General features: G+C 40.7%; 1 protein-coding gene across 1 annotated transcript in view; it reads left to right on the top strand.

Moving 5' to 3' along the window:
* tti1 (TELO2 interacting protein 1) overlaps positions 1-12,737 on the top strand; it is a 43,623-nt gene that overhangs the window by 5,091 nt on the left and 25,795 nt on the right. The window contains exons 7-12 of the mRNA XM_057830378.1: positions 4,920-5,300; positions 5,362-5,521; positions 5,657-5,824; positions 7,991-8,142; positions 9,133-9,273; positions 9,388-9,592. Coding sequence (XP_057686361.1) covers positions 4,920-5,300; positions 5,362-5,521; positions 5,657-5,824; positions 7,991-8,142; positions 9,133-9,273; positions 9,388-9,592 — 1,207 coding nt within the window. The remainder of the gene's footprint in view (positions 1-4,919; positions 5,301-5,361; positions 5,522-5,656; positions 5,825-7,990; positions 8,143-9,132; positions 9,274-9,387; positions 9,593-12,737) is intronic.

Raw genomic sequence — 12,737 nt, 5'->3', positions numbered from 1 at the left:
TACAATGCCGATTTTGCTGGTTTTCCCACTTGCAAGCCATGTAGAGGTCTGTAATTTGTATCATAAGTTCTCTTCAACTGTGAGGGACGGAATCTAATACAAAAATCCAGAAAATCACATTGTATGATTTTTAAATAATAAATTTGTATTTAACTGCATGAAATAATTATTTGATACATTACCAACTAGTAAATATTTTGGCTCTTAGTTCTTTTTTAAGAACCCCTCCTGTTCTCCACTCATTACCGGAAGTAACTGCACTTGTTTGAACTTGTTACCTGTATAAAATACACCTTTTCACATGCTCAAACAAACTCCAACCTCTCCACAATTGCCAAGACCAAAGAGCTGTGTAAGGACATCAGGGATCAAAAAATAGACCTGCACAAGGCTGGGATGGGCTACAGGAAAATAAGCAAGCAGCTTGATGAGAAGGTAACAACTGTTGGAGCGATTATTAGAAAATGGAAGAAGTTCAAGTTGACGGTCAGTCTGCCTCGTTCTGGGGCTCCATGCAAGATCTCACCTCGTGGGGCATCACTGATCATGAGGAAGGTGAGGGATCAGCCCAGAACTACACAGCAGGACCTAGTCAATGACCTGAAGAGAGCTTGAACCACAGTTTCGAAGAAAACCATCAGAAACACATTACGCCGTCATGGATTAAAATCCGACAGCGCACTCAAGGTCCCGCTGCTGAAGCCAGTGCATGTCCAGACACGTCTGAAGTTTGCCACTGACCATCTGGATGATCCAGAGGAGCAATGGGAGTGTGGTCGGATGAGACCAAAATGGAACTTTTTGGTCTAAACTCGGTTCGTCGTGTTTGGAGGAAAAAGAAGGATGAGTACAACCCCAAGAACACCATCCCAACCGTGAAACATGGAGGAGGAAACATCATTTTTTGGGGCTGCTTCTCTGCCAAGGGTACAGGACGACTGCACCGTATTGAGGGGAGGATGGATGGGGCTATGTATCGCCAGATCTTGGCTGACATCCTCCTTCCTTCAGTGAGAGCCCTGAAGATGGGTCGTGGCTGGGTCTTCCAGCATGACAACGACCCAAAGCACACAGCCAAGGCAACTAAAGAGTGGCTCCATAAGAAGCATCTTAAGGTCCTGGATTGAACCAGATCTGAACCCGATAGAAAATCTATGGAGGGAGCTGAAACTCCGTGTTGCCCGGCAGCAGCCCCGAAACCTGAAGGCTCTGGAGAAGATCTGTGTGGCCAAAGGAGTGGGCCAAAATCCCTGCTGCAGTGTGTGCAAACCTTGTCAAGGACTACAGGAAACGTTTGGTATCTGTAATAGCAAACAAAGGTTTCTGTACCAAATATTAAGTTCGATTTTTGTGATGTATCAAATACTTATTTCATGCAATTAAATGCAAATTTATTATTTAAAAATAATACAACGCGATTTTCTGTTTTTTTGTATTAGATTCCGTTACTCACAGTTGAAGAGAACTTATGATACAAATTACAGACCTCTACATGCTTTGCAAGTGGGAAAACCAGCAAAATCGGCGGTGTATCAAATACTTGTTCTCCCCACTGTATCTAAACCCCTGGCAACAAAAGTGAGTACACCCCTTTGAAAAAAGACGTACATCCCTAAATGTCCAAATTGAGTACTGCTTGTCATTTTCCCTCCAAAATGTCATGTGACTCGTTACAGGAGTGCTGTCATGATTGCTGCAGAGATTGAAGAGGTGGGGGGTAAGCCTGTTAGTGCTCAGACCATACGCCGCATTCTACATCAAATTGGTGTGCATGGCTGTCACCCCAGGAAGAAAGCCTCTTCTGAAGACTGTACACAAGAAAGCCCGGCCGTCTCATCAGACCACAGGACATGGTTCCAGTAATCCATGTGCTTTGTTGACATGTCTTCAGCAAACAGTTTGCAGGATTTCTTGTGTACCGTCTTCAGAAGAGGCTTCCTCCTGGGGTGACAGCCATGCACAACCATTTGATGTAGAGTGCGGCGTATGGTCTGAGCACTAACAGGCTGACACCCCCCCCCCCCCCCCCCCACCTGAAATGCTGGCAGCACTCCTGTAACAAGTCAAATGACATTTTGGAGGGAACATGACAAGCAGTACTCAGTTTGGACATTTAGGGATATACGTTTTTTCAAAGGGGTGTACTCACTTTTGTTGCCAGGGGTTTAGATATTAATGGCTATATTTTGAGTTATTTTGAGAGGAAAATAAATTAACTCTATTAGAGATGCATGATAATATCGGTCACCGATAATTATCGGCCGATAATGGCAATTTTGACGTCACACAGATAATCCAGATAAAACGAAATTCAACCGATAATTCAATCCGATAATTATATACTTGATTTAGCCTCCAAATGTGCGCAATCAACAGTTTTGTCCAATTCTGCTAGTTGCTGCTAGTTCTGCTAGTAAGGAGGTGTTTTTGGAGTGTAGTAATGTGATATATGTTAGGAATGGCTTACTTTTAAAGGCATTTTTGTGCAACTTTGGTGTTTACTCTCTAAGTAATTGTTGCCAAAGCTTACCATTACACAACGTCATTGTCATTGTTTAGTTGTTGGAATTTACTACTTGTTCACATTTGATGTGGAGAAAATATAGCACTAAATTACATTTTTGCACAGTAACATTTGATCTTTGTATACTTTAAAATTTTACATACATATTTGAATAGAATTATCGGCGTGACATTATCGGTTATTGGGTGGAAGGGGCAGGAAATTATCGGTTATCGATATCGGTTGAAAAATGTATTATTGTGCATCACTAAACTCTATTATTTTTATAAGCTGCACACAGACTACTTTTCATTGTGTCAGTGTCATTATGTCAGTGTTGTCCCATGAAAAGATATACTTAAATACAGTGCCTTGCAAAAGTATTCGGCCCCCTTGAATCTTGCAACCTTTCGCCACATTTCAGGCTTCAAACATAAAGATATGAAATTTAATTTTTTTGTCAAGAATCAACAACAAGTGGGACACAATCGTGAAGTGGAACAACATTTATTAGATAATTTAAACTTTTTTAACAAATAAAAAACTGAAAAGTGGGGCGTGCAATATTATTCGGCCCCTTTACTTTCAGTGCAGCAAACTCACTCCAGAAGTTCAGTGAGGATCTCTGAATGATCCAATGTTGTCCTAAATGACCGATGATGATAAATAGAATCCACCTGTGTGTAATCAAGTCTCCGTGTAAATGCACCTGCTCTGTGATAGTCTCAGGGTTCTGTTTAAAGTGCAGAGAGCATTATGAAAACCAAGGAACACACCAGGCAGGTCCGAGATACTGTTGTGGAGAAGTTTAAAGCCGGATTTGGATACAAAAAGATTTCCCAAGCTTTAAACATATCAAGGAGCACTGTGCAAGCCATCATATTGAAATGGAAGGAGCATCAGACCACTGCAAATCTACCAAGACCCGACCGTCCTTCCAAACTTTCTTCTCAAACAAGGAGAAAATTGATCAGAGATGCAGCCAAGAGGCCCATGATCACTCTGGATGAACTGCAGAGATCTACAGCTGAGGTGGGAGAGTCTGTCCATAGGACAACAATCAGTCGTACACTGCACAAATCTGGCCTTTATGGAAGAGTGGCAAGAAGAAAGCCATTTCTCAAAGATATCCATAAAAAGTCTCGTTTAAAGTTTGCCACAAGCCACCTGGGAGACACACCAAACATGTGGAAGAAGGTGCTCTGGTCAGATGAAAGCAAAATTGAACTTTTTGGCCACAATGCAAAACGATATGTTAGGCGTAAAAGCAACACAGTTCATCACCCTGAACACACCATCCCCACTGTCAAACATGGTGGTGGCAGCATCATGGTTTGGGCCTGCTTTTCTTCAGCAGGGACAGGGAAGATGGTTAAAATTGACGGGAAGATGGATGCAGCCAAATACAGGAACATTCTGGAAGAAAACCTGTTGGTATCTGCACAAGACCTGAGACTGGGACGGAGATTTATCTTCCAACAGGACAATGATCCAAAACATAAAGCCAAATCTACAATGTAATGGTTCAAAAATAAACGTATCCAGGTGTTAGAATGGCCAAGTCAAAGTCCAGACCTGAATCCAATGGAGAATCTGTGGAAAGAGCTGAAGACTGCTGTTCACAAACACTCTCCATCCAACCTCACTGAGCTCGAGCTGTTTTGCAAGGAAGAATGGGCAAGAGTGTCAGTTTCTCCATGTGCAAAACTGATAGAAACATACCCCAAGCGACTTGCAGCTGTAATTGGAGCAAAAGGTGGCGCTACAAAGTATTAACGCAAGGGGGCCGAATAATATTGCACGCCCCACTTTTCAGTTTTTTATTTGTTAAAAAAGTTGAAATTATCCAATAAATGTTGTTCCACTTCCCGATTGTGTCCCACTTGTTGTTGATTCTTGACAAAAATTTAAAATTTTATATCTTTATGTTTGAAGCCTGAAATGTGGCGAAAGGTTGCAAGGTTCAAGGGGGCTGAATACTTTTGCAAGGCACTGTATCTGCAGAAATGTGAGGGGTGTACTCATTTTTGTGATACACTGTATATACACAGTGAGGATCTATGATTGAAATTTCAGACCTCTACCTATTTTCTGAGTGGGTCAACTAGCAAAATCACAAGGCGTGCAAATACTTTTGCTTATCACTGTATGTGACAAATTCAATTCATCACACTGATTGGCCATTGACGATCTCTCGGATGGCAAGCATTTTCAGTTGCTTGTGATGGATTCATATGTGGTATTAGAAGTGTTACTACCATGGGTGTGGCAGAACTAAAAGCGAGGAGCAGATTACCCCGAGTAAGATTCACCAGTTTTTGCTTTATTGAGAATTTCAATTTCATGAAGTTTTGTTTTATGTGCAGGCCAAAATAGTAACCTCTGAAATGCATGATGATGATGTTTCTATCTGTAGCTGCTGAAGCCGCACGTCCTCCTCTCCATATCCAACACTTGTGCCGACCCTCTCCAAGTCATCCCTGCGTCCTCGCCCGCCTCAACGATCCACCAGCTCAACAGTAACATCTGGCAGCTGTGCATCCAGCTGGAGGGCATGGCCTGCTTTGCTCAAGCCTTGGGAGACAACTTCCGTCCCCTGTTGATGACATCGCTGTACCCTGTGCTGGAAAAAGCAGGGGAGGAGACATTTCTGATCAGCCAAGCAGCGCTGGACACCATGTGGGACATCAGCAAGGCATGTGGCTACTTGTCTCTGAAGGAGCTGATCAATGAAAACTCGGACTATCTCCTCAATGACATCTCACTCAATTTACAGAGGCTCAGCCAGCATCCACAGGTGAGTTTTAGCACGTAACCATTACAGAAAGGGTTTTACTTCTGTTTGTCTTGCTGTCCAGGCTCCACGAGTGCTAACTGTAATGTTGGCTCACTCTGACTCCACGTTGTTGCCTCTGGTCCGAGACATTGTCCAGGATGTGCTAATGGCTCTCGATCTCACCTATGATAACACAGCCTCTCTCTTCTGCTCTGTACTACACGCACTCATGAAGGCGCTTGGTAAGCTCTCACAAGTGATGCCTTTTTTCAAATTTACACTTGGAATAATACACAACTACTCAAAGGAAAGACAAAAATTGCTCAGAGCACACCTCACCTCATTTACATTTATTATCCTGTTTGCTTTTCATCCAGCAAGGTGGTTTCCTTTGATTTCTAAAACAACCAAGGTGTCTGCCAGATCAAAACAGACCTCCATCAACCAGGAAGTCTTCGACATTCGCCAGTTCCTACTAAACTATCGTAAACAAAAAGAGCTGGCGGAAGGCATTGGAATAGACCAAGACGACGCTGAAGACCTTGGTATGAATGCAATGTAAATTCAGTGCTCATTTGGTTTAAAAAGACATGTTGCGCTAACATCGCCTCTTATGTAATTATCGCATTACGTCGAGCTGCTTCGGATTTTTTAAGACTCAATGCTGACCTGACGTGACAATACGTATCGTATTTTCGGACCAAAAAACGCGCAATGACGACGGAAAAAAACCCATATAAATCGCACCGGATTATAAGTCACATTTTGGGGGGAAAATATATTAGAGGAAATCCAACACCAAGAACAGACATGTCATCTTGGAAGGCAATTTAAAATCAAAATAGAATACTGTAGATAGCAACAGGCTGAATAGGTGTAGGGTATGCTAACGTTAGATGACGCATAAACAACGCACTGGGAACGTACCGTTTTCAGCTGCATATTTCACCACTTGCAGTTTGTAATCTGTAGAATATGATTTTCTTTTCTTTTCTTTTTTCTTGTTCATCCCTTCTCAGTTGTATTTATAAGTTACCGCCAATGTTGAAACGCCAGTCTTAAGCACCCTCTTGCGGTTTAGTGTGAAAATAACATGTGAAATGAAAAAATAATGTGTTGATAATTTCACACATAAGTCGCTCTAGAGCAGGGGTCCTCAAATACAAATCTTGAAGGTCCACAATTATTATTTTCATACAAGCAAGGATCCAGTTATTCATGTCGGTAAAGTACAAGGCAGGTCAAAGGTGGTAATGGTGGTTTTCCTTCGACCAAACAAAAATACAATGTACATTCTGATTAACTAAAAATGAATTAACAAAACTTTTTTTTTGACTTAAAATAAAAATACACACACAAAAAAAACATGCAAGTACAATGTTTACACATGTAAACTAAATAATTGACAAGATCTGCCATTAAGGTGCAAACAATAATTACTGACAGTACATTTTGTAATTGTAAAACACTGCTGGACACAAAAAGAAAACATGTGGAAATAGTACAGTACATGTTCACCTGTTCAGAACATAAATGACAAATTCTGTCATTAAGGCGCAAACATAACAATTATTGACAGTAACTAACTGTAAAACACTGCTCAATGAGAGAAATAGCATTAGTCGCAAAGCTGTTTACTGACATCATCAGCCAGTACTTCAGTGCGTCTTGTGGTTGAGGAATCTGAGAGTGAGATTTTCATGCCTTCTCAATTCTGATTTAGGAGGAAACTTATCTTCAAAAGAGCTGTGCTCTTTAACATAATGGCGTTTCACATTTTTACTTTTTATCAGAGCATCTGTCTTTAAGCATATTAAGCACATAGGTTTGGTACTTGCAGTTGGTAAAATGGACGCATATTTGTCATTTCATTCCTCCTTGAAATGGCCATTTTTTGCTGTCCACTTTTCTTCTCTTGGTCAACTTTGAGCATACTATCTACTGGGATTGCAAAGTGCCGGGTGCGACTCGTGTTTCACACTGCTGCGATCCGCCACGCTAGCTAGTAGCATGCAGGCTCTCTCAGCGCATCCATGCACGCTCTCTCAGCCAATCAGCACACCGTTATCATAGAGATGACATCAGAAGTGGGAACATGGAAGATATTTGACTAAAGATGAAACAGAATTTAGCGATAGAATAGTAGCACATAGCGATAGATCGGCGATTCATACAAATGATGTTGAAAAATAGTTGTTGTTTTTTTTTTTTCGTTTGTCCGTTGGTCTGCAGAGAGGAGTGCTGTGGACCGCGGTCCGCTAATTGAGGACAGGCTCTAGAGCAAGGGTGGGCAAACTATTCCACAAAGGGCCGCAGTGGGTGCAGGTTTCTGTTCCGACCCATCAAGAGGAAACATTTTTACCAATCTGGTGTCCCGGTCCTAGAGAGCCCCTATCCAGCTTGTTTTCTGTTTCTCCCTCCTTTAACACACCTGAATCAAATGATCAGCTAATCATCAAGCTCTGCAGCAGCCTGATAACGATCCTGATTAGTTGATTCAGGCGTGTTAGAGGAGGCAGATATGGAAAACAAGCTGGATAGGGGCTCTTGAGGACCGGGATTGGGCACCCCTGCTCTAGAGTATAAGTCACACCCCTGGTCAAAATATGGAAAAAAAAAAAAAAAAAAAAAAACTGCGATTTATAGTCTGAAAAATACGTTTTTTATAAGTTTTCCTGGGAGTGTGATACAATATATTACTGTTTTTGTAGAGATCCCTCCCCCTGTAGAGTTTGAGGAAAATGCTGAGGATGGTTGTCCAGATGTGAAAGCAGAACTTCCCACGCACCTAAGCATTACCAAAGATGTTATGGAGCGCTGCATTCATCTGCTGTCTGACGCAAACCTCTGCCTCCGCCTCAAGGTACAATTGTGTAGGTTATAGGAAGCGACAAAGACAAAAATATAATAACAGCACGCTAGTAACTGTAAGACTGGAAGAACAATTTTGCGAATTACAGTTCCCATTAGGGCTGCACCTATCGATTATTTACGTAATCAATTAATCTATCAATTAGTTAGTTTGAATAATCCAGTAATCGGATTAGGAACATTTAATGCTGTTGAGAATAAATTTTAGGAGATGTAAAACAAAGGCTAGCTAGGATTGCACTCTCAAAAGAGCATTAAATGTAAATACAAAATAAAATTCCTGAATGTTTTTTCAAACTATGCAGAATTGCACTTTTATTTAAAATAAAATCCTGATCTTAGTCTCAAATGGTGAAAAAAAATAAATCAATGAGGATCTAAGTACAACGAAAAAAACAATTGGCTAACTTGCATAGCAAAAGTCCGCTATCTTTTAATGCTATAAAATGCTAACGTTTTTTTCTTTTTTCTTTTTAACAATGCCCTTAACAAATTGTTCAACACGTATTCCCTCAAAAAAAATGCTAAAAATACCTATAAACAAATTACAACTGATTAATAAAAACATTAACTCAAACAAAAACTTACCTTATGTTGGTTTTAACAGAGAGCAGCTGGATTGAGCCATGTTAAATAAGTTATGTCATATTTACTGTTGCCACTAGAAGGTAGTGTATCCACCCAAATCAATAAAACTAAATGCAAACACTTTCAAAACAAATCATTACAACACCACTTTAATTAAACAAATACTCGAAGCAGCAAAAGTTGATTCCTTTTTTATCAACCTTTTTTCTAATCACTCGAGTTAAGTGATTAATCGTGGCAGCTCTAGTTCCCATGCAGTCCTTACTGTACTGTACGTCATCATGTCAGACTTTCTATTTACTATGCTATTACAACTATACTATTTCCGGCATTCAGCAGACAGAGTCAAACATTAATGTACTTTACAACACCTTTACGATACGTTTTCCTCTAGGCGCTGGATGTAGTGGAGCTGTGCGTTAGTGTGCTGAGTGAGAGGGAAAATGAATTGTTACCCATGGCCCATCGCTGCTGGCCCGCACTTCTGCAGAGATTGACAGCTGATGACCCACTAGCCGTCCTCAGAGCCTTTAGGGTACGCCCCCCCCCTCCAAAAAATTGCGTGATGGGAAAAGAAGCCCATTTGCAGGGGTAAGTGGGATCTTCATTTGGATGGTCACTGCATCGTATCTATGCATCGCTCTTTCAGGTTTTGTGTACTTTGGGTCATACTTGTGGCGATTTCTTGAGAAGGAGGGTCTCCAAGGAGATTTTGCCAAAGCTGAGCTCTTCTCTGGCTCAACAAGCTCCCGTTAGTGCAAAAGCTGGACCCATCTACACGCACACTTTGGCTTACAAACTGCAGCTGGCTGTACTTGAGGGACTGGGCTCACTGTGCCAGAGCTTGGACCTTGGTAAGTAAACAAAACCACACACACAATGCATCACTCAGTGCTCCAAACGAATTTTATTTTAGTCACAGTAGCCCCGAACCTAAAACTTTCACGGGAACACTGTGAATTAACTTACAAAGTACGAACTGGATTCCAAAAACGACACAACAGAAATTGTGAGTAAAAACTGAATTCAATGATGTGGAAGTGCCATTTTTCGACATTTTATTCAGAATAGTATATAAATGACAGGTCAAAAGTTCAAACTGAGGAAATGTATATTTTTAAGGGGGTGGGAAGATATTGGTTTTAAATTCCAGTTTTGTGACCGAATCTCAAAAAAGTTAGGATGAGGCCATTTTCACCACAGAGGCATGCTTTCTTCTTTTTAGAACAGTCTGCAAACGTCTGGGGACCAAGGAGACAGGTTTTTCAAGTTTAGAAATGCTGTCCCATAGTTGTCTAATACAGGCCTGTAACTATTCAACGGTTTTGGGCCTTCTTTGTTGCAACTTCCTCTTTATGATGTGCCAAAGGTTCTCTATAGGTAAAAGATCTGGACTGCTGATTTATTCATACCCATTTTTTTCACTCCATGACCTGTTTGTAATTAAGCATGCATGCACAGCCTTGCCCAAAATTGTTCATTTTCCTGGGATTTGAAAACATACTCCATATAAATACGTCCATATGCAGATGAACCACCAGAGGGCAGACTTTGATAGCTATTCAAAATACAATAGTCTCTCTTGAACACTTCTACTCTAGTTTTATAGAATGTAAAAATAAGTATTTCCTGATGAAAATATAAAATAAATACGTTTCAAAAAGTGTTAGTAACACTGTATTTGACTTTGTACATTCGCCATAACATTCCTAGTATTGATCAACGATGACTTCTCCTTAGTCTGTTTTGGTATATCTTCTTTTTCCCGTAATGTCAGGTGTTAGTTTAGGCGCATTATCTCTACCTTAGTCTGTTTTGGTATGTCTTCTTTTTCCCGTAATGTCAGTTGTTAGTTTAGGCGCATTATCTCTATTGCCCCCTGGATTTGAAGAGAACTAACTCCAGTATATATACACCGTAATTTACTACTTTTTTTTTTTGTAATTTGCTAATTTTCCTTCATTTTGAATCCTGCGGCTTATAGTCCAATGCGGCTTATTTGTTGATTTATTTGGGGTAATACTTTATTGACATTGGTGTCATAAGACTATCATAAGACCGTCATAATTATGACATAACACTATCATGGACATTACTGAATTTTTATGACAGACGTCATCCGGCAAATTATGACACTAACTCCAATAATGTCCAATTCGGATCTTTTACATCCATTCAAATGGGAGGTAATCTGTCGGATAACACTATATGACATCTTTAATAACATCTGTCTGCTCATGACACATGACCAGCAATTAATGAAACAACTGGAACAGTAACTGAAGAAATAATTAGCGCAAAATACGAATTTTGATCGTTATTTACATCTGTACCGCTGCAATGCATGCTAGTAGGCATGTTGGACCACAATAGAAAGCAGGTGGCAGCAGAGGTTGACTGTCTCCCCCAAGGGAGCAGTGATGGCCAAATGAAGCTTCTTGAAGCAATGAAGCTTTGCGGTCAATTGATTGAAAGCTTCATGATGGTTTATTTGGTCTTATGACAGTTGTATTATGCCGCTGTCAAATAAAGTGTTACCGGTTAATATCTTTCAGTCAAACTATCCCATTATACAGTGAGGACAGCTGCGGCTTATATCCCAGTGCGGCTTATCTATGAACAAATGCTGTTTTCGTGCCAAATTTGGTGGGTAGCGGCTTATAGTCTGGTGCGCCTTATAGTGCAAAAATTACAGTATATATATATATTTTTTTTCTTCTCAAATGTATTCACCACCTGACTGCGAGCACTGAACAGTACGGGACAAATACAAATACTGTTACACCCTTAGTATATGTATGTATCTATGTGTACACTATATACTTATGAATATGTATATACTGTACAGTTTATCAAAAAAGTGAGTACACCCCTCGCATTTCTGCAGATATTTATCTTTTCATGGGACAACACTGACAAAATGACACTTTGACACAATGAAAAGTAGTCTGTGTGCAGCTTATATAATAGCTAATCCATTTTTCCTTCAAAATAACTCAAAATATAGCCATTAATATCCAAACCCCTGGCAACAAAAGTGAGTACACCCCTTAGAAACTACATCCCTAAATGTCCAAGTTGAGTACTGCTTGTCATTTTCCCTCCATAATGTCATGTGACTCGTTACAGGAGTGCTGTCATCATTGCTGCAGAGATTGAAGAGGTAGGGGTCAGTCTGTTAGTGCTCAGACCATACGCCACACTCTACATCAGTGGTCTCAAACCGGTCCTCAAAGGGCCGCAGGGGGTACTGGATTTCATTCCAACCAAACGAGACAAATACCTTTTCACCAATCTGGTTTCTTACAAGTGTAATCAGTTGATTGCAATCAGGTGCTGCTTATGTTAGTAGAAACCTCATTGGTTGAACTGTTTGTGCTGGATCTGTTGGAACAAAAACCAGGACCCACTGCGGCCCTTTGTGGAGTCGGTTTGAGACCGCTGCTCTACATCAAATTGGTGTGCATGGCTGTCACAAGAAAGCCCGCCCGCCCGCCCATCTCATCAGACCGTTGGACATGGTTCCAGTAATCCATGTGCTTTGTTGACATGTCTTCAGCAAACTGTTTGCTGGCTTTCTTGTGTACCATCTTCAGAAGAGGCTTCCTCCTGGGGTGACAGCCATGCATACCATTTTGAGGTAAAGTGTGGCGTATGGTCTGAGCACTAGCAAGCTGACCCCTTACCTCTTCAGTCGCTGCAGCAATGCTGACAGCACTCCTGTAACGAGTCAGATGACATTTTGGAGGGAAAATGACAATCAGTACTCAATTTGGACATTTAGGGATGTGCGTAGTTTCTATGGGGTGTACTCACTTTTGTTGCCAGGGGTTTAGATATTAATGGCTATATTTTGAGTTATTTTGAGGGGAAAATAAATTAACTCTATTATATAATCTGCACACAGACTACTTTTCATTTTGTCAAAGTGTCATTTTGTCAGTGTTGTCCCATGAAAAGATGTACTTAAATATCTGCACAAATGCGAGGGATGTCCTC

Source organism: Corythoichthys intestinalis, chromosome 2 (assembly GCF_030265065.1).
Source record: "Corythoichthys intestinalis isolate RoL2023-P3 chromosome 2, ASM3026506v1, whole genome shotgun sequence".
In the NCBI taxonomy this organism is placed as follows: domain Eukaryota; kingdom Metazoa; phylum Chordata; class Actinopteri; order Syngnathiformes; family Syngnathidae; genus Corythoichthys; species Corythoichthys intestinalis.
The sequence above is the reverse complement of the archived record's forward strand: the minus strand, read 5'-3'. Positions and strand labels throughout refer to the sequence as shown.